This window comes from Monodon monoceros, unplaced genomic scaffold (assembly GCF_005190385.1).
Source record: "Monodon monoceros isolate NGI ecotype Baffin Bay Population unplaced genomic scaffold, NGI_Narwhal_1 Super_Scaffold_19, whole genome shotgun sequence".
Lineage (NCBI taxonomy): Eukaryota > Metazoa > Chordata > Mammalia > Artiodactyla > Monodontidae > Monodon > Monodon monoceros.
The window spans coordinates 42,438,079-42,461,401 of NW_021703775.1; the positions used below are offsets into that span (position 1 = coordinate 42,438,079).

Genomic DNA, 23,323 nt, shown 5'->3' on the forward strand with positions numbered 1-23,323 from the left:
CCGTTTACATTTTATAGGTAGATGAATCATATAAGGTCAGTGTTTTAGAAAGAAAACGCCAATAGGCCTAAGAGAAGCCAGACCTATTAGGAACCATTTTGGCTGGCTGTGGCATGTCTCTATAGTAGAGGTTCCTAATTTGGTATGCTGGTGTAGTATAATGACTTACGGAGAAGTAGTGGATTTAGAGTTAGCATCCTTTATCACACAGAGCTTTGAAAGCTGTTTTATCTGTACTGCAGCCCTTCAAAATTCCTCTTACCATATTGTGCACACACAGAGCTGCTTTTCTGAATTCTCCACTGCACTTATAAACTTAACCCCTTGGTCAAGTTGTGAATATCACCTCTAGAAGTAATACTACCACTATAAGAGAGTTGAACTAAAGTAAAATGTTGTACTTAGTAGTTGTTTTTATTTCAGAACAAGGCACAGAAGAAGTTAAAAAGTTGCTTTTACTTTTACTGGGTTGCGCAGTTCAGGTAAGTTAAAATAATTCTTCATATTTTTATTTTAATAACTTTTTATAAATTTTTCAGGCTCTAGTTTCTGAAAGACTTAAGGATGGGCCATTGGTGTTCAAAGTCCATGTTAGAAATTTTTAAATAACTGTATAACCTCCTAAGGAGAAGGTTTTTGAAGAAAAACACTCATTCTGTTACTTTATTTCAAACTTTAGTTATATTATCAGGTAGTCATAATCATTTAAAACATTTAATTATTCTTTTTTTTTATTCGAGGCTTTTAAAGGCCCCAGCTTTTCAAGTTTCCCTAGAGGTACCCTTAAAAACCTCTCCCAGAACATCCTATGATTTATGCACGCATGTGTGTGTGTTACAGAAGGGAAGAGGATTGATGATCAAAAGGAGGCAGAAATGATGAAATCACGATAATCTGCTGGCTTAGGAATCAATTAACGTAATAGAATTAGAAGTAACTTTAGTGCCCATAACACTTTAAAAACTGTATATAAAGATAAAAGAGAGCTTAATTTTAAGTGGAAAAAAATTTGCTGATGATGATTTAGTCTTCACAAGAGTCTTTATAGTTGGAAGTGAAACTGTTTATAGTTCTGTTTTTAACACCATACTCTTTTTATGCTCTAGAGCTGGGCTGTCAGTAGAATAGCCACTAGCCATGTGTTGCTATTTAAGTTTAAATTAGTTACAATTGAATAAAATTACAGTTTCAGTTTTTCAGTTGCACTAGCTATATTTCAATAGTCAGTAGCCACAGTTAGCTAGTGAGTACTTGTATTGGACAACACTGATATTCTGATTATTCAACTTCAAAGTGAATCTTCTCATTCTTTTTTCCGTCTTGGTACTCTTTCTCCTTTCTAGCCTTCAAGAACCTATCAACTTCATTCGATATTCTTTAAGAAAACCTAACCTATTTATAAAACATTTTCAGAATTCTTAAAACTTTCAGAGTTTGAACAGAGGTGAGATTTAGTGCAAATTGTGGGTATTTTAAGGTAAAGGAAGAATTCTCATTGATCTGTGTTGAGACTGTGTTACAGGGTGAGCTTTTAAAGGTAGTATAAATAAACAGTGGCTCTAGGACTTAGAAAAGGGAAGTGTATGTGTTTAAACTGAAGGCAGACAAAGGTATGGCAGTTGAATTGGGGGACCCTTCAGTGAGTCATACTTATTATAACCCTGCCATTTTATATATGTTCACTGGCTCAAACTATACATAAGTCACTTTTGGAAGCATAACATTTAAAAATTGGGGTTACCATACCTAAAAAGTTAGTTATTTTATATATGCCACAAATGTACTATCCGAAAGTCATTCTTAATTGTTCTCACTATGCCTGTCAAATATTATTTACTAGACCAAAAAAATTCTTGTTTTTAAACCTGGTAGTTTTTATCACATCCCTCCAAAACTCTGACTTCCTAGTCATAGCTGGGAACTGTACATTTCTCATAATTTAATTTTAAATTTAATTTAAAATTAATTTTAATTTAATTTAATTTTAAATTTAATTGAATTTCTGTATCATCCTAATAATTTTGCTTTTATAGGATAAGCAACTTTCTGCACTGATAGAAATGTGCTTAATTAAATTAAATTTTATGGAAGTAGAAATAAAATACTATGATGTACACTAATCATTAGAGAAATGCAAATCAAAACTACAATGAGGTATCACCTCACACCAGTCAGAATGGCCATCATCAAAAAATGTACAAAGAATAAATGCTGGAGAGGGTGTGGAGAAAAGGGAACCCTCTTGCACTGTTGGTGGGAATGTAAATTGATACAGCCACTATGGAGAACAGCATGGAGGTTCCTTAAAAACCTAAAAATAGAGCTACCATACGACCCAGCAATCCCACTGCTGGGCATATACCCCGAGAAAACCATAATTCAAAAACAGTCATGTACCACAATGTTCATTGCAGCACTATTTACAATGGCCAGGACATGGAAGCAACCTAGGTTTCCATCGACAGATGAATGGGTAAAGAAGATGTGGCACATATATACAATGAAATATTACTCAGCCATAAAAAGAAACAAAACTGAGTTATTTGTAGTGAAGTGGATGGACCTGGACCTAGAGTCTGTCATACAGTGTGAAGTAAGTCAGAAAGAGAAAAACAAATACTGTATGCTAACATATATATGGAATCTAAAAAAATAAATGGTTCTGATGAACCTAGGGGCAGGACAGGAGTAAAGACACAGACGTAGAGAATGGACTTGAGGACACGGGGAGGGGGAAGGGTAAGCTGGGACGAAATGAGAGAGTAGCACTGACATATATACACTACCAAATGTAGAATAGATAGCTAGTGGGAAGCAGCCGCATGGCACAGCTTGGTGCTTTGCGACCACCTAGAGGGGTGGGATAAGGAGGGTGAGAGGGAGATGCAAGAGGGAGGGGATATGGGGATATACGTATGCATATAGCTGATTCACTTTGTTATACAGCAGAAACTAACACAACACTGTAAAGCAATTATACTCCAATAAAGATGTTTTAAAAATGTCATGATATAATAAATGTGTAGAGTGTAAATCAGAACCTTGCTAAGTTTCTTACTGACCAAAGAGCCAAGTTTCCTTTTTTGAGTATAGTGTCTTCACTAGTAGTTCAGTAATTGGCCCAAGAGATGCAACTAAGCTAGACAAGGCAGTGCTGTCTGTTTTGTATGCACTTCTCATTTGGTAGCTGTAAGAATACAGTTAAACACAGTTGGATTGCAGTATAAGAGAGGTAGACAAGAGGCAGAGAGTAAGATGCATGTTAAACTGTTATTCAGTACTGAATGGAAAGAAAAAGATGAGGTTTGCATTAATATTTTTAGTTTATATAAAGTTTTTTAAAAGGTACACAAGCTGCCTTTATTCCACTTGATACATGTGTACTTGTGTATACATTCTTAAATTTTGCCCCTGGTAACTTTGTGTTAGAAACAAATCAAATATTTATTGTATTACCTTATATGTGTTGAACTGGGCCACAAAAGTAGGTTTCTTTTATTGAGATTGATAGGATGAAGATGTGAGAATGAATTGTAAGCCTGAAGTAAAAATTGCTTAAAATTTTTTTTCCAAGAAAAAGGGCTGTGTTGTTTGATGATAGGCAAAGACTGACTGAGCATTTTGGCTGTATTCCGAATTCTGCCACTGACTCACTGTGTTTTTTGGCAAGTAACTTATCCTCTCTGAAACAAGTTCTTTATTCTTTACTTCTCTGTTTGTAAAGTTAGCCTAATTATATTGTACTGACCTTAGATGGTTTGTGTAATGGTTACCCGCTTTAGAACTTAAAACTTTTCAGCGTAGAAATGGTATGGATTTTCAATATGTTGCTTTTTAAATAAATATTTCTAAATTGTTATCTTTTTATTAGGGTAAGTATATTAGAGATCATTTAAATGCAAAACAAAACCCTCATTGTTCAAAATGTAGCCAATCTTTTTAGCCTAATGAATTTTTGGTTATTTACAACATATTAACAACTATACCCTATAAAGTATGAATGATTGGTTTATTCGTTTCTCTTAGTGTCAGAAAAAAGAAGAATTTATTGAAAGAATTCAAGGTTTAGATTTTGATACAAAAGCAGCAGTTGCCGCACATATTCAAGAGGTAATAATCTGTATACAATTTTTATGTATTTTTATGAAGCTTGTGGTATGTTTTATTTGTATGTCTCCCCAAATACCATCATGGATTAAGCAAGAATAAATCAAAGTCAATTATAGATGAACTCTGCTTTTAGAAAAATTATCTTCTTTTCTTTAGACATAGTTTCTTGAATGAATTATCTTCTACGTGGCACAGTGCTGACTACAGATGTACTGTTGCCTTTATCCATAGAGATATAGGCAGAAAGTGCTATTTGAGGAATGTATATTTCTTTGTTAGACATCACAGCATGAATAGTATAGTAAATGGAAGCAGCACAAAGTGGATCACTGCCTGTAATTCAAAACTAAAGTGAGGTAAGATGATAATACTAACCTATTAGTATTATGTGATTCCAGTGATTTTTTTTTTTTAGTGAATGGGCACAGCATAATTTCTACTGAAGATATTACTTGAATTATAAACACATTAGTGATTTATAACATCCATATAAAAACCTAAATGGAGGACATAGTGTACAATGTCAAATAATTGAAGCTAATATTTATTTGTTAAGATTGTTTTTAAAAGCTGCTATTTCTGCATCTGTCTAGTCTTGGGCTTTTAATCTTGCGTACTTTAGAGTTTTTAGAACTACAGCATGTTAAATTTTACATGCTGATTAGAAAGAGAACTAAGGAAAGGGAGAGAGTTTTAAATAGTGAGAATTGTTGTGTTTAAATATTCTCTATTTAAATGACTTTGTGTTCCATATATCATCTTTTCTCTTAGTTAATATTCAAAGAGCCCCGCTTTCTGGTCAGTAATATTGTCAGCAGTAAGCGTATTAGTACTCTACAAGATACAGTTTTGTTGGTAGTTTCCCTTTATATATACATACATATGTTTGTTTCTGTTAGCTTTGTGATTTGTATTTGATTTTGAATAAATGCTGAGTACCGCAAGTTACTAAATTTGCCACCATTCTTGAAAGTGTTATTTTTGATGTTTATTGTGAAAGTTAAAGCAAAATATCAGAATCACAGTGAGAAATGGAAAGCAAGAAATAAGTATTTCACTCATATAACTTTTCCATTCTTTTAAAACTCTTTATACTGGGCATCCTTTTCTCCTAAGGTTCTATGGCAGTGTCTTCTTCAGAATCTATAAAGACTTAGCTTTTCAAGTATAAAAGTGCAATAACCTATATCCTACAGGATTAAAACTTTTGCTTTTGAATTCAAGTACAATAAACTTAGTCTTATCTAAGGAAAAGATTAATTGAGTTTGTTAAAGCAGTTGTCAGACCTATTAGTATTACCTTCCCTTAAGAATGTCTTGAATTAAATATTTTATTTTTGGGACTTCCCTGGCGGTCCAGTAATTAAGACTCCGTGCTCCCAATGCAGGGGGGGGGGGTGCAGGTTCGATCCCTGGTTGGGGAACTAAGATCCCACGCGCTGCGTGGTGTGGCAAAAAATAAAAAATAAAGAAATTAAATATCTTATTTTTTAGTTGGCTAAATTCATTTAAAGATTACATTTAGTAAAAATAATTTTTAGTAGAAGCCTTTTCATCATTCATTAATTTCAAGATATCATATTTGCTTTTCATATTTTTATTATATGGGATATATAGTATTTAAGCTAATATTATACTAAAATTAAATCTATTTTTAAGTATTAGCCATTTAAAAAATTGTTTACTTTGGTTGCTCTCTAAAGGTAACCCATAATCAGGAAAATGTGTTTGATCTACAATGGATGGAAGTGACCGACATGTCTCAGGAGGAAATAGAACCACTCTTGAAAAACATGGTATTGCATCTAAAAAGACTTATAGATGAGAGAGATGAGCATTCGGAGGTTTGTAAATTTCTTTTAGTATATTAGGAAAGTTTACTTTCCAAAAAACTTCAGAGATTTTTCAGAATTGATACTTTGTTTCTTAGGGACAGGTAATAAAGTACTATATGTCTTTTGTGCAACATAGGAGCCAGAAAGGCTGCATAAGAGCCCCAAATTGCTAGTAAACACATTGCAATTAGGTTTTCTTTTCTCCTTCCTTTTAAATTACTCTGATTTTGTTCTTGTGTTTTTTAACTCATCCCCATAGTTCTGGCAACAGTACAAAAGTATGAAACTAAAAATATCGTTGATGTAAGTGGAAAAATCATTGCCTTTTCAAGGTAGAAGAATTTGCTTAAGGTTAATTTTGTAGTTTTATTGCCACATTTTGAGATTGGAAAAATAAGTGTTAATAAAAGGAGAATAACAGGTGTTCTGAATAAAATGTCCCACAAAAGGTCTCATATTTTTGTAGTCAGTATAATGAGATATGATTTTAGAAAAGAGAATTATTATAAACTCCTTTAAGAGAGTACTTTGGTTTTTAAAAAGAGTAAAATTGCACCAGATTTTTTGCCTGCAGTCTCTGAAAGCAGCTTATAATTTTTAAAGGAGTCTAGACATTACTGCATGTGATGGTGAGTAATATTTTCTTAATAGCAGACCAAAGTACTCTGTCATTCTGGAGAATGTAAAAGTTTGATTATTTGCTCCATTTACATGAGAGAGACGATTTGAACTTATTTATAGAGAATTTGATTACTCTTGGGACTAATGAAAGACTACATAGGAGAAATTTCTAAAGATTTTTTTGGAACAAAAAACTTTCACATCACTATAAAATATATTCATTTCTGATGGGAATTTTCAGTTTTTCTTAAGGCATTAAAAGAGAAGAAAATATAGGAAGTAAATATTTTAGAGCAACAACTAAATTTTTTTAAAAATCTAAGACAGTGAGACCAAAGGAAGAAAAGAGTGAGTTGCACAACATCCCTAATGTATATCATCCTTACCTACCCTGAGATATTTAGATTACTTTATTTTCAATCTGAACCATATTTTGAACCATATGCTATATAATTTTTTATGTTAGTGTCTTTTTACTGTATTATCCATTTTCTATAACATTTCTCTATTTGCGTTTCAAGATATTAAAGGTATTTTGAAAAGGTGTCTTCCAGCTTCTTAGGAATTACTTCTAAAACTCTGTACTTTGGTTTCATATGACTGATGGATATGTAAAAGTTGTTTGATCTCACTTACATGAAATAATTAATATGGAGTGAAGAAGGATGTTATTTTGGAGAAATATAAACAAAATACTTGTCATTACATGATTTGTGTCAAAACTAAAAGGAATGTGAAACACTATATAGCATGATTGTTTGAAAAACCGTTTAAAAATCTGTTATCCTGCCTGATTAAGCATTTTAGTTGAATTTGTTTTTCTAACAAGGAAAAGTTTTCTAAATACCTGAGGCAGGAGAATGTAGTCACATTCTCCTGCCTCAGGTATTTGGAAAACAAATTTCTAGCTGGTTTAAACTCACTTCTCTGGGGGAAAAAAACTTCAATTTGGATAAACAGTGGAGTAGTTAGAAAAGATAATTAAAAATAATTGTGAAAAATATTAGACACATGTAAATACAGTATGTAAATATAATAATTCGGTATCATTCAATTGGATTGAAACAAGTTCTTATTAACATTTTCCCTTTAACTTTTTTCTGCTTTTTTCTTCCAAAATATTTTATTAATTAATTTTATATAAAAAAACAAAATAGGAGAAAGTTATGTATCACACTGACATATTGAGAGCAATGTTTATGGCTGTGGTTTCTAATTTCTCTACAAAATTAACTAGCCATGATGGAGTAAAGAGAGAAAGAGTAAATATCATATTCATATTTTTTGGAGCACTTCAAAGTACACATAGCTTGGTGCTAATTTTTAAGTGCAGAGAAAGCTTATAATAAAATAGACTTTAAAAATAACAAATAAAAATCTGTACATTAAAGATATTTTTAAGGCCTTTCTGTGTACACAGCACTATGTAGAAAGAAAATTGTGGAGAGAAGAGCCATCCCATCAGGTGTTACAGGTTTGGCCCACTTCAGCTTGCAGGACCATCTCCTCTTTTCCCAAGGGGAAAGTGTCAGTCAGGCTGAAAAGGGCCACAGGTGTCATCAGGGAGACATAGTGCTCCTTGTCCGTGCTGTGCTTATCCGCTAGCACCATAGTGAAGGAATAGAATGGGATTCTGCCTGGACTGCAGAGCTAGTGCTGGAGGCGTAATCTTTGTTCCTATCCTGCCAGTGAGGGTCGGGAACATGGCCTGCCAGCACAAGATGATGTGTTGAAGATCCAGGTCACACTGTGCTTGCTGTAGCATTTCTTGCTGCAGCCAGTAGAGATTTGGGGCTATGGGTGTGGACACAGTGAGGAGTCTCCTTTTCTCATAAAACTGATCCAGAAGTCATAAGACTGCTGTTCTGATGCCCACATTGATATTCATGGTTACACAGGTGGGCTCCATGCCAGACCAAGCCAGACTGAATTGACAAACTCAGGCAAGGCTACCCTGTGGCTTGTGGCCACTGATGCAGGACAACTTGCAAGTGGCTCCATAACTATTGCTGCTAGACATTTCATGTAACTGTTCCCTGGGACGTTGAATTTTGTCGCAGCATCTGACTCTGACTTAAACTAGAAATTTGCAGATCCCCTTGTTCTCAGCTCTGTCATAGACTATGTACTGTATCTTGTGATCTCCTTCAGGAAAATTTGAGTCTGGTGGGGAGGGCTTTTAGAATAGCATCAGTAGAATGTTGTTTGCTGTGTCTGTTCCCTCGGGTATCTCCCAGGACACTGAGGACTGTCAGCTTATTAGGATCAGAAATGTGTTCTTTCATACTTGGGCACTTGATTCTGGGAGATTCCATATCATCACAGGCTGGTCGGCTGCTCCAGGCTTTGTTGTCCGCTCCCATTTCAGTGTGTATCCTGGCGAGCAGTAGTACTCACACTGGGAGTTGAAGTGGGCATCTAAAGCACTTAAATCCTCCACTTGCTGGCATGGCAAGAATTGGGAGCCGCAGGCTATCCACAGGGGATGCTCCCCCTTGTCAGAACAGAGAGCCCTTTTTTCTGTTTTTATTGATCTTTTGTAATAATTGTTTCACTTCGATCTAGAAAATATAATTTGGTCGCCCTGTTTTTAATTACTCTTCATTTTTTTGTTCTTAATGCCATGAAACAAGAATCTCTTCAGTCCTCTCCCTTTACCAAAAACCAAATATTTATCGTCACTGTTTATGCCAAGCTTTGTGTTATAAGTTTATTGTATACTATCTTAGTAAGTCTGCACAATAACCCCATTTTATAGATGAAGATTCTCAAGTTCAGAGAAGTTAGGTAACTTGTCCATTCTAACTCCAACGCTTGTGTCCCTAACCTTTATAACACCTTTTCCTAAATCTGTGATTGTGCTGAGCACATCTCTGATTCTTTTCCTTAATGACGAGTTCTATAAGTAGAATTATTGTCACCAGAATTTTTTTAGCATTGTATCTTTTTATGTTCATTCTTCAACATATATTAATAAATACCTGCTTTTTGCAAGATCTTGTGCTAGAGTATGTGGGAGCAACAAACTGACAAACTTTCAAAAAAGAACCAAAGATTGTTACAATCTAATAGGGAAATTATTTTAATAAACGAATTAACTGTAATAAAAATTTGAAAGTGACAAGTACCAAAAAAGACACATATATCTAAAAAAATACTATAGGAATTTAAAGAAGGAAGATATTACTTGCAACCATTAGTGGAATGTCTAGGATCGGAAGAATCAGAGAAGGCTTTAGAAATTAAAGGTATGCCTTAATAACATTTCCTGTCAGATTTTTTGAAAATGTTTGGAGTTCTTGAGCTCCAGAAACTACCACTATTAGAGAAAAGTCAAAATGTCTACATAATCTTTAATGGAAAATATCTGTGGATACTCTTACTTCTCAATACCAGGTTTCTTTCGCTTTAAAAAATATTTTGCAGCCCATAGATCTTTTGTGCTCTGTTTGTTGGCATCTGGAAGTTCTTGATACTTTAATTTCACCACCTGCTAATTTCAAACGTAATATGTGTCTTCAGTACTTTTCTTGAGTTTTCCGTTTTGTAAATCATTCAGTTAAATATTTTTGAGCAGCTCTTTTTGTGCACACTACTATGGTGGATAACATCAGGGATACCAAGGAAGCATAAGAAAGATTGTATCTGGTTTATTAAAAAAAAACATTGTAAATGAAAAATTGTAAGATGGCATAAAATTAAGTTCTAGTTTGTTCATGAAAGAGATATTTAGTTAATACTGTGTGCAGATGTTATTGTTAAAGACAGATGTTAGAAGGCAAGATTAAAGATAATTGAGACAGTAAGAAAATATACAGATAAAAGTTGGTTCTGTGAAGTTTGAGCTTGGGCTACTATGGAAATTAGTAACACTGTTCACAGAGTTACTGTCTCTCCCTTCACAGAGACAGGGAAGTTGGGCTGGACATACTGGGTAGATGGACAAGATGAAGTAATGTCAGTGAACAAACCACCCTTCAAAAAGTAGCACTGAAAGAGAAATAGTAGAAGGATAGTAAAGGAAAAATGTGATTTTTTTTCCCTTAGATAGTAGAAACTTGTATGTCTTTGAAGAACAAGGAGAAAAAACCAATAGGAAGAGAGAAATTGAAAATGTTATAGAAGTAAGGAATATATGTTGGGAATAAGAGATGCATAAAAACGGAGGAGTTTATCACAGGTGGTTTTGTTTCTTTGACAAGTTGGAGAAGGGGTCATTTGTTGGAAGTGATGATAGCAGTTTGTAGTTGGGGGCTTATGTAGAGAAAAGGGAATATATTTACAACAGCCATTGTGGGAAAATTTTGCCGGGAAATCATCAAGATTTTCAATAAAAGAATTGATGGGCATTGGAAAGAGCTTAACTGAAAGTGGATGGCAATTTCTGTAGTAGGGCTGTATATGTTTTTTGGTTTGTTTTGTTTTTTAGAGTTCTTTATCACCTTGGAGCAGAAATAGAAAAACTGATGGTAGGTAAGGAAAATGACATAGTGTTTGAGTCAGACTTGAATTTGAACTCCTGTTATACCTAACCATTAGATGTGTAACTTTGGTTAAGTTATTTAATCTATATGCACCTCAGTTTCCTTATGTCTAAAATAGATGTAAAGCCTCTATTGCCAATTATAGTATTGGTTAAGATCTTGTTGGAAAATCCCCTAGCTAGGGGTTCTATAAATATTAGTTCCCTTTTGTTTTTTCCTCAAAGAGTGAGCCATAGTCAAAGAATGGCATGGTGGGCTTCCCTGGTGGCGCAGTGGTTGAGAGTCCGCCTGCCGATGCAGGGGATGTGGGTTCGTGCCCCGGTCCGGGATGACCCCACATGCCGTGGAGTGGCTGGGCCCGTGAGCCATGGCCGCTGAGCCTGCGTGTCCAGAGCCTGTGCTCTGCAGCGGGAGAGGCCACAGCGGTGAGAAGGCCCGCATACCGCAAAAAAAAAAAAAAGAATGGCATGGTGGTGTTAAATTAGAAAGTAAGGGTGACATTTAACAGCCTAATTGTAGTTCCAGGCTGAGTAGAAACTCTAGGGTAGCCAAGAATAATATATTTGACTGGGCAAAAAGGGGGAACTGAGTGATTAGAGGTTCAGGCATAGGAATGGTGATATGGCGCAAGAGAGGAATGGTTCTTTAACTGGAGAAGCCTGTATGTATTGGATTGGAAGTGGATGTGGAGTTGTAGAGAGAAAGGGAACTGGGAGGTCATATTCTGAGGTTTATCAGTAGGAATACTGGAATCTGTGAAAGCAGTAGTTGGACAGACCTTGATTTGTGCTCAAATGTATTGCAAGGATAAAGAAATGAATTCTGATGGGTGGTTTAAAAAAAGAAGAAGAAAAGTAATGATTCAATGAGGGCATTGTAAAACTTGGTGATGAGAGACAAAGTGAGGATGGTGATTTCATGTTCCTGAGGTGTAACTCTACCCATTCCATCTGGAGCAGAAGGACAGATGAAATGTCTACCAAAGACAATTTCTGTTTGCCTGGGAAGTTTGAAAGAAAATCTGAGAAAGTGGTTTAGAATAAGAGAATTTTCCAATAAGAGGAAAATTAGGGGAATGGAGGAATATGATTGAGATACATGTAGGTTAAATAGCCCTTAAAGTTCAGATTTAGGATAAATAGAAGATTTGTGTCCCATGGTGGGTCTCTAGAGAAAGGAATAAAGTTAAGCTTTGAGATGGGAAGCAGATTAGAACTAGTATTGTAAGAGAGAGCATAGGATATGGAGTGAAGAGACTGGTCTGGAGTCTTGGCATTGCTATGAACTAGTTGTGAGATCATGGGCAAATCAGTCTCTGTGCCTCAGTTACCTTAGCTGCAGAATTAAGAGGTTGAACTAAACTTCTGAGGTTTTTTTAGGTCCCTCTGAGGTTTCTATTTACAATTCTAGAGCAGTGTTGTCCAATTCTGCAAGAATGGCAAGACTGTAATTCTGCACTGTCCAGTGCGGTAACCACTAGCTACTTGTGGCTGTTGTGCCCTTGAAGTGTGGCTAATGTGACTAAGGAACTGTATTTTTAACTCTTTAACTTTGAGATTAGCCACTTGTGCTACTGGTTACCATGTTGGACAGCACAATTATAGACACATCACTCTTGAGTTAATTTCTTTACTATGTCAATAAGTCTTTTATGCCTTTCCAACAGTTGCTATCTGTTCTTATTTTACCACAATTTACTTTTTTTTGTTAAAACACTGGGAAGGGAAAGAAGTATTAAGTCTTGTTCTTGTGTTATCTACTAAATAGCTCATCCATCTACTGTTGAATAAAACTTTAAAAAATGACAGCTAAATATGACAAAGTTATTTTTGACCAAAGAATTCTTTTTTGATGTTGCAGTATAATACTTAGACTTAGTGACTAGTTTTGATGTGTTTGGTTCTCTGATACGTAAAATACTAAAAGTGATTCTGTGATTTATTTCTCTATTTCCTTAGACTATCGTTGAACTCTCTGAAGAGCGGGATGGTCTTCATTTTCCACCCCATGCCTCTTCATCTGCACAGTCACCTTGTGGTTCTCCAGGCATGAAGCGAACAGAAAGTCGACAACATCTGTCAGTGGAACTGGCAGATGCTAAGGCCAAGATAAGAAGGCTTAGGCAGGAATTGTAAGTTGTTGCTTTTCAAGGCTTATTGAATTTATATAGTTGCAAAGGTGATCTAAACAATGTTTTTAGGCTTATGGAATATGGACGCGTGGTTCCCAGTTGCTAGGCTGTGTCAAAGTTTTTTGGTAGTATTTGCCAAAGTGAGAAAAATAAGCAGACTGACATAAGGTTTTATTAATGCTAAATCTTATCAATTTAAAGGATGCCCTTTATTCTGTATCAGTTTAAAGCATGCCCTATTTTTCTAGTGTTAGGATGTCCTTTCTTTCATAAAATAATGTTTTTCCTTGGCAAATTGAGGTCTGCTTAATTTTTTAATTTCTTGAAATCCAAAACAGTGGCAACCACTGATACAGATCAATAAGTTTAGCTTTTTTTAAATTAATGTTCTAAAAAACTGAATTTTTGGTATACAGTATTACAAAAAAATAATTTTGTGTATCTTCTGCATTGAGTAATTGAAATGCCTGAGTCATGTATCAATACTTAGAAATGGTAAATATTCTGGTTGGTTAGTGCTGATGAAATTAATATCTATTTAACTTTCAAAGATCATTACAGGAAAGTCAGTATAAATGTCACATAGGCATTCCTTGGTAAATCACATGGAAAGAAATAACCAGTCTCTGCTGGAGATTTTCTGTATTGCAGTTTAAAAAGAACAAAGGAGTTTTGTATTTTAGGCTTTTTTTCTTTCTTTCCTTTTTTGTTTTTTGGTTTGTCTTCCTGGAATTTGGGCTTCGGAGTGTAGATTTTAAATTTAAAACCGCAATATAGCAATTAAGTTTATTTACTGATTGTTTAAAGCGGTTAGTTTAAGAAAGTGGTTGAATATGCAAGGTAGAAAAAATGTACAGTCCATAGGGAACTTTGAAAACAAAAAAATACAGCTTTCATTGTGAATGTCTGCATTATTATGTATCTATTGAAGTGAACACGCCCAGGATATTCTATAAACAGCTGCACCATGAAAATTAGGGAAGAGATTGCTGTTATTAGTTTGACTGGCAGTTAATGGATAGCCTAAACAGTGAGCACTAGTTGGTTCCATATAATTTAGCACAATCTTCCCCAGTCTTTAGATAAAGCATGCAATTAGAACTGCAGTGATGGCTGTGAATTCATTTAACATTTTGCACTATATTAGAATTTGATTTTAAAATAAAATTTACTTGGGCATAGCGTTATTAAAATTCCAAGCAACTTAGAGACATTAGTAAAATTTGGTCTCATACGCTGATTGGAAAATGTAAATGAATAGTTTTAATGAGTAAATAAATATGCCAGATATAGCAAGTATTCCCAGTAACTAGCATTACATCAAATACCATCTCATATCTTCGTTGTCCTTTGAAAATGTGTCCCTTCATAGATTTCTTCTATTAACATTTGTTTTAAGTGTTTTTGTTGAGATAGATCTTTACTAAAGTGATGAAGTATGGAATCATGGTGGATAAATTTAGTTCAGGTTGCCTTATACCTAATGCAAATAAATAATTGTAATGAGAACATGCAAATTAACTAACACCATACTTGTGGGTGGTACATCATAATATAATTGCTTTGGATTTATTAACATACAGAGTAAAAGTATAATTTGCAATTTGGATAGAACAAGAAGTAATTCCTTATAAATTTCACTTCTAAGTGGCAGTTACCACTATCAAAGCCTTCCTTTAATAATACTGTCTGTCTCCATGGATCCCATGTTTCCAAAGAGTTTTTCTCTCACACAAATTCTTTTTAAAAAACACAGCTTTATTGAGATCTAGTTCATATATCAGGAAATTTATCCTTTTAAAGTGTATGATTCAGTGATTTTTAGTTTATTTAGAATTCTGCAACCATCACATGCTGTCTAATTTCAAGACATTTTCATCACCCCAAAAGGAAACTCCATACCCATCAACAGTCACTCTCCATCCCTCTTTGCCCTTGGCTCCTCAGAAACACTAATACACTTTCTAGTTCTATAGATCTGCCTATTCTGGACATTTCATATAAATGGATTCATATATTATGTGGCCTTTTGTGACTGACTTCTTTCACTTAGCATAATGTTGTCAGGGTTCATCCATGTTGTACCATATAGCAGTACTTCATTCCTTTTTATGGTTGAATAATATTCTCTCACATGGATATACCACATTTCGGTTACTCATTTATGAGTTGATGGACATTTGGATTGTTTCTACTTTTTGGCTGTTTAAATAATGCTCTATGAACATTCACGTACACATTTTTGTGTATACATATATTTTCATTTCTCTTGGGTATTTACTGAGAAGTGGAAATGCTGGGTCATATAGTAGCTCTATGTTTAACCTTTTGAGGAACTGTCGAACTATTTGGCTGCACCATTTTACATCCGCACCAGCAATGTATGAGGGCTCCAGCATCTTGATATCCTCACCAATACCTGTTATTATACACCTTTTTGATTATAGCCATCCTAGTGGGTGTGGAGTGATACCTCATTGTGGTTTGACTTCCAGTTCCCTGATGACTAATAATGTTGAGTATCTTTTTTCTTAATAAATTTATTTATTTATTTTTGGCTACATTGGATCTTTGTTGCTGACCACAGGCTTTCTCTAGTTGCGGTGAGCGGGGGCTACTCTTTGTTACAGTGTGGGGTCTTCTCATTGCGGTGGCTTCTTTTGTTGCGGAGCATGGGCTCCAGGCGCGCAGACTTCAGTAGTTGTGGCATGTGGGCTCAGTAGTTGTGGATCGCGGGCTCTAGAGCACAAGCTCAGTAGTTGTGACGCACGGGCTTAGTTGCTCTGCGGCATATCGGTTCTTCCTGGGCCAGGGCTCGAACCCTTGTCCCCTGCATTGGCAGGTGGATTCTTTTTTTTTTTTTTGTGGTACGCGGGCCTCTCGCTGCTGTGGCCTCTCCCGTTGCGGAGCACAGGCTCCGGACGCGCAGGCTCAGCAGCCATGGCTCACGGTCCCAGCCACTCCGCGGCATGTGGGATCTTCCTGGACCGGGGCACGAACCCGCATACCCTGCATCAGCAGGCGGACTCTCGACCACTGCGCCACCAGGGAAGCCCGGCAGGTGGATTCTTAACCCCTGCGCCACCAGGGAAGTCCTGTTGAGCGTCTTTTCATGTGCTTATTTGCCACTTGTATATCTTCTTTGGAAAAATGTTTATTCAGATCCTTTGTCCATTTTTAAATTGAGTTCCTAGGTAAACTTTAAAAAAAAAGTAAAATTGAAAGCATTGAAAATTTTTTTTAATAGTTTGAGGGTTTTTAAAAAATTTTTATTTATTTTATTTATTTATCTTTGGCTGTGTTGGGTCTTCCTTGCTGTGTGCGGGCTTTCTCTAGTTGGGACGAGCGAGGGCTACTCTTCGTTGCGGTGCACGGGCTTCTCATCGTGGTGGCTTTTCTTGTTGTGGAGCAAGGGCTCTAGGCACATGGGCTTCAGTTGTGGCACATGAGCTCAGTAGTTGTGGCTCACTGGCTCTAGAGCAGAGGCTCAGTAGTTGTGGCGCAAGGGCTTAGTTGCTCTGCAGCATCTGGGATCTTCCTGGACCAGGGATCGAACTTGTATCCCCTGCATTGGCAGGTGGATTCTCAACCACTGTGCCACCAGGGAAGCCCAAAGGATTGGAATATTCCTCAAAAAGTTAACTATAGAATTTTTATATGACCCAGCAATTCCACACCTTGGTATATCCCACTAAAATTGAAAACGGACACTCAAACAGATACTGGTATGCCAATGTTCATTGTAGCATTACTCCCAGTAGACAAAAGGTGGAAACAATCCAAATGGCCATGAACAGATGGATAAACAAAATGTGCTTTAGGCACAATGGAATATTATTCAGCCATAAAAGATGAAATTTTGTTAGCTGCTACAACATGGATGAGCCATAGAAACAACTTGCTAAGTGAGATAAGCCAGGTACAAAGGACAAATATTGAATAATTCCACTTAAATGAAATATCTTTAATAGGCATATTGAGAGAGACAGAAAGTAGATTAGGGAGTTACTGCTTAATGAGTATAGAATTTCGCTTCGGGGTGATGAAAAAGTTTTGGGGATACATAGTCGTGATAGTTTAACAACACTGTAAATGTAACTAATGCTGCTGAACTGTACACTTAAAATTGCAATATTATGTTATATATATGTTACCACAATAAAAAATTTGTTTTTAATTTTTAAAAAAGCATTTAACAACCTGTAAAGAAATATTTGTAAGAAATATCTTATAAAGCACAAAATGTAATAGCTTTTCATCAGAAGAAATTTTAATGGTACAGTCATAAGAAAATAAAATTAGCCTTTCCTAGTATTCAGATAAATTCAAATTAGAACAATAACATGGCATTTTTCAGTTGTTAAATTGTTTCACATATAGGCTCTTTTATCCTCTGCTAGTTGCATTTTAAATTTGTAATGAACTTTCTGCAGGGCAGTTTGACAGTATATACCAAGGACCTTTAAACATGTAATGTACTTTTAGAAATCTGTCCTGGGGACTTCCCTGGTGGCGCAGTGGATAAGAATCCACCTGCCAGGGCTTCCCTGGTGGCGCAGGGGTTGAGAATCCGCCTGCCGATGCAGGGGACACGGGTTCGTGCCCCGGTCCGGGAAGATCCCACATGCCGTGGAACGGCTGCGCCTGTGAGCCATGGCCACTGAGCCTGCGCGTCCGGAGCCTGTGCTCCACAACGGGAGAGGCCACAACAGTGAGAGGCCCGCGTACCGCAAAAAAAAAGAATCCACCTGCCAATGCAGGGGACACGGGTTTGATCCCTGGTCTGGGAAGATCCCACATGCCGCAGAGCACCTAAGCCCCTGTGCCACAACTACTGAGCCTGTGCTCTAGGAACCACGTTCCACAAGTACTGGAGCCTGCGCGCCTAGAGCCCGTGCTCCACAGCAAGAGAAGCCACCGCAAGGAGAAGCCCGCACACTGCAATGAAGAGTAGCCCCCGCTCGCCACAACTAGAGAAAGCCCTCAAGCAGCAACGAAGACCGAACAGCCAAAAATAAATTAAAAATTAAATCTTTAAAAAAACAAAACAAATCTGTCCTGAAATATACAGGGCTTTATGTGTAATGATTTTATTTGCCAAAACATTGTTCATTACAGTGAAAATTGGGATCCACTTAAATAAATAAATTATGGTTCCTCTCTTAATGGGAATATTTCTCCATTCAAAATTAGGGTTTTTTAAAAAATGTAAGCAGATGCATGTATCTTTTCGAATTAGTGTTTTGTTCCTTTTTTTCCCAGATATATACCCAGGAGTGGAATTGCTGGGTCATATGGTAGTTCTATTTTTAGTTTTTTTAGAAACCCCCATAGTGTTCTCCACAGTGGCTGCACCAATTTACATTCCCACCAACAGTGTATGAGGGTACCCTTTTCTCCACATCCTCGACAACATTTGTTATTTGTGTTCGTTTTGATGGTAGCTGTTCTGACAGATGTAAGGTGGTATTTCATTGTGGTTTTATTTGCATTTCCCTGATTATTAGTGATGTTGAGCATCCTTTATTGTGTCTGTTAGCCATCTGCATATCCTCTTTGGAGAAATGTCTATTCAGGTCTTCTGCCCATTTTTTAATTGGGGTGTTTGCTTTTTTGATGTTGAGTTGTATGAACTGTTTATATATTTTGGATATTAACCCCTTATCAGTGATATCATTTACAAAATTTTCTCCCATTCATTCAATGAAGTTGTCTTTTTGGGTTTTTTTGTTTAGTTTTGTTTTTTAATTAATTAATTTATTTGTTTATTAATAAACAGGCTTTCTCTAGTTGTGGCAAGTGGGAGCTACTCCTCGTTGTGGTACGGTAGCTTCTTTTGTTGCAGAGCACGGGAAGTAGGCACGTGGGCTTCAGAAGTTGCAGCTTGTGGGCTCTAGAACCCAGGCTCAGTAGTTGTGGTGCACGGGCTTAGTTGCTCCGCGGCAAGTGGGATCTTTCTGGACCAGGGCTCAAACCCGTGTACCCTGCATTGGCAGGCGGATTCCTAGCCACTTTGCCACAAGGGAAGTCCCTGTCTTTTTGTTTTTGCTGTGCAAAAAGGTTTTAAGTTTAATTAGGTCCCATTTTTTAATTTTTGCTTTTATTTCAAAGAATGTTCTGCCTATGTTTTCTTCTAAGAGTTTTATGGTTTCTGGTTTTGCATTTAGGTCTTAATCCATTTTGAGTTTATTTTTGTGTATGGTGTTAGAAAATGTTCTAATTTCATTATTTTACATGTAGCTCTCCAGTTTTCCCAGCATAACTTACTAAAGAGACTGCCTTTCTCCATTGTATATTCTTGCCTCCTTTGTTGTAGATTAATTAACCATAAATGCGTGGGTTTATTTCTGGGCTTCCTATTCTGTTCCATTGATCTATTGTCTGTTTTTGTGCCAGTGTCATACTGCTTTAATTACGGGAGCTTTGTAGTGTAGCCTGAAGTGAGGGCACGTGATTCCTCCATCTCTGTTCTTCTTTCTCACGACTCTTTTGGCTATTTGGGTCTTTTTGTGTTTCCATACAATTTTTAAGATTATTTAATCTAGTTCTGTGAAAAATGCCATTGGCATTTTGATAGGGTTTGCATTGAATCTGTAGATTGCCTTGGTTAGTATGGCCATTTTAACAGTATGAATTCTTCCAATCCAAGAACACAGTATATCTTTCCTTCTGTTTGTGTTGTTCAGTTTCTTTCATCAGTGTCTTATACTTTTCTGAGTACGGGTCCTTTACCTCCTTTGGTAGGTTTATTCCTAGATATCTTATTCTTTTTGATGTGATGGTAAATGGGATTGTTTCCTTAATTTCTCTTTCAAATAGTTTAATGTTAGTGTGTAGAAATTCAACAGATTTCTGTATATTAATTTAGTATCCTGCAACTTTACTGAATTCGTTGGTGAGCTCTAGTAGTTTCTGGTTACATCTTTAGGATTTCCTATCTGTGTTGCCGAACTTAGGTTCAGCGGCTCACTGTTTGAAGGCCAGTACTTGAGAGAAAAGTATTGGTTGGAAAAGAAAGGTTGCTTTATTCAGGAGGCTAGCAACCTGGGGAGAAGGTAGACTTGTGTCCAAAAACCAACTCTGAAGATTCTGCTTGACCATGAAAGTTTTTAAAAGGAGAATAATTTTGGAGGTGATCAGAGTCTTGTTATCTTCTCCTGTGTGCACACTTTCTTCTGATGGGTTGGTGGTGAGGTAACAGTGTGGTATTCCAAGAATCTTCTGCTCAGCCTGAAGTGACCATCCTCCACCTGGGTGGGGGCCTTAGTTCCTGTAGAAGAACTCTAAGGTATTGTTATGTATATTCCTTGAGGAGGCATCAGGACCCTGCTTTATTGCTGCACAGCTGTTTCTTGACTATTCCTCCTTTGTTTCTACATTCCCTTCCTTCCCTGATTAGCAACTGTTTGAATCTGCCCTTTGGAACTCAGGGAATGTCAGGAGGCTGAATGAAGCCTATTTCCTACAAACAAGAAACAGGGGACATGAAAAGGACTTGCACCTGGGAGGGTCCCACAGGGTCCTGCTCACTTTCATCCATAGTGTCATGTCATCTCCCAATAGTGAGAGTTTTCATTCTTCCTTGCCAATTTGGATTCCTTTTATTTCTTTTTCTTATCTGATTGCTGTGGCTAGGACTTCAATACTATGTTGAATAAAAGTGGTGAGAGTGGACATCCTTGTCTTACTATTGATCTTCATGGAAATGCTTTCAGCTTATCACTGTTGAGTATGATTTTAGCTGTGGGTTTGTCATATATAGCCTTTATTATGTTGCGGTATGGTCCCTCTATGCCCACTTTCTGCAGAGTTTTTATTCAAAATGGGTGCTGAGTTTTGTCAAAAGCTTTTTCTGCATCTATCAAGATGATCATATGGTTTTTCTTCTTCAGTTTGTTAATGTAGTGTTCAAAAAGATACATGCACCCCAGTGTTCATAGTAGCATTATTTACACTTGCAAAGACATGGTAGCAACCTAAGTGTCCATCAACAGATGAATGGATTAAGAATATGTGGTATAAACACAAGAGAAAGAAAAGACCTACAAAAACAAACCCTAAACAATTAAGAAAATGGGAATAGGAACATACATATCGATAATTACCTTAAATGTAAATGGATTAAATGCTCCAACCAAAAGACATAGACTGGCTGAATGGATACAAAAACAAGACCCGTATATATGCTGTCTACAAGAGACCCACTTCAGACCTAGGGACACATACAGACTGAAAGTGAGGGGATGGAAAAAGATATTCCATGCAAATGGAAATCAAAAGAAAGCTGCAGTAGCAATTCTCATATCAGACAAAATAGACTTTAAAACAAAGACTGTTACAAGAGAAAAAGAAGGACACTACATAATGATCAAGGGATCAATCTAAGAAGAAGATATAAGAATTGTAAATATTTATGCACCCAACATAGGAGCACCTCAGTACATAAGGCAAATACTAACGGCCATAAAAGGGAAAATCGACAGTAACAGAATAATAGTAGGGACTTTAACACCCCACTTTCACCAATGGACAGATCATCCAAAATAAAAATAAATAAGGAAACACAAGCTTTAAATGATACATTAAAGAAGATGGACTTAATTGATATTTACAGGACATTCCATCCAAAAACAACAGAATACACTTTCTTCTCAAGTGCTCATGGAACATTCTCCAGGATAGATCATGTCTTGGGTCACAAATCAAGCCTTGGTAAATTTAAGAAAATTGAAATCGTATCAGGTATCTTGTCTGACCACAGTGCTATGAGACTAGATATCAATTACAGGAAAAGTCTGTAAAAAAAACAAACACATGGAAGCTAAACAATACACTACTTAATAACGAAGTGATCACTGAAGAAATCAAAGAGGAAATAAAAAAATACCTAGAAACAAATGATGATGAAAACACGAAGACACAAAACCTATGGGATGCAGTAAAAGCAGTTCTAAGAGGGAAGTTCATAGCAATACAGTCCTACCTTAAGACACAAGAAACATCTCAAATAAACAACCTAACCTTACACCTAAAGCAATTAGAGAAAGAAGAAAAAAAAAACCCCAAAGTTAGAAGGAAAGAAATCATAAAGATTAGATCCGAAATAAATGAAAAAGAAATGAAGGAAACGATAGCAAAGGTCAATAAAACTAAAAGTTGGTTCTTTGAGAAGATAAACAAAATTGATAAACCATTAGCCAGACTCATCAAGAAAAAAAGGGAGAAGACTCAAATCAAGAGAATTAGAAATGAAAAAGAAGTAACAACTGACACTGCAGAAATACAAAGGATCTTGAGAGATTACTGCAAGCAACTATATGCCAATAAAATGGACAACCTGGAAGAAATGGACAAATTCTTAGAAATGCACAAACTTCCAAGACTGAACCAGGAAGAAATAGAAAATATGAACAGACCAATCACAAGCACTGAAATTGAAACTGTGGTTAAAAATCTTCCAACAAACAAAAGCCCAGGACCTGATGGCTTCACAGGCATACTCTATCAAACATTTAGAGAAGAGCTAACACCTATCCTTCTCAAACTCTTCCAAAATATAGCAGAGGGAGGAACACTCCCAAACTCATTCTACAAGGCCACCATCACCCTGATACCAAAACCAGACAAAGATGTCACAAAGAATGAAAACTACAGGCCAATATCACTGATGAACATAGATGCAAAAATCCTCAACAAAATACTAGCAAAAATCCAACAGCACATTAAAAGGATCATACACCATGATCAAGTGGGGTTTATCCCAGGAATGCAAAGATTCTTCAATATACGCAAATCAATCAATGTGATACACCATATTAACAAACTGAAGAAGAAAAACCATATGATCATCTCAATAGATGCAGAGAAAGCTTTTGATAAAATTCAACACCCATTTATGATAAAAACCCTCCAGAAAGTAGACATAGAGGGAACTTATCTGAACATAATAAACGACATATGTGACAAACCCACAGCCAACATCGTTCTCAATGGTGAAAAACTGAAACCATTTCTACTAAGATTAGGAGCAAGACACGGTTGCCCACTCTCACCACTCTTATTCAACATAGATTGGGAAGTTTTAGCCACAGCAGTTAGAGAAGAAAAAGAAATAAAAGGAATACAAATCGGAAAAGAAGAAG

At 36.3% G+C, this 23,323-nt stretch overlaps 1 protein-coding gene across 8 annotated transcripts in view; it reads left to right on the forward strand.

The window, feature by feature from the left end:
- Window positions 1-23,323, forward strand: part of CCDC88A (coiled-coil domain containing 88A) — a 126,260-nt gene that overhangs the window by 40,891 nt on the left and 62,046 nt on the right. For all 8 annotated transcript variants that reach the window (XM_029231992.1, XM_029231991.1, XM_029231993.1 and 5 more), the window contains exons 5-8: window positions 424-482; window positions 4,027-4,110; window positions 5,814-5,954; window positions 13,009-13,181. In XM_029231992.1, coding sequence (XP_029087825.1) covers window positions 424-482; window positions 4,027-4,110; window positions 5,814-5,954; window positions 13,009-13,181 — 457 coding nt within the window. The remainder of the gene's footprint in view (window positions 1-423; window positions 483-4,026; window positions 4,111-5,813; window positions 5,955-13,008; window positions 13,182-23,323) is intronic.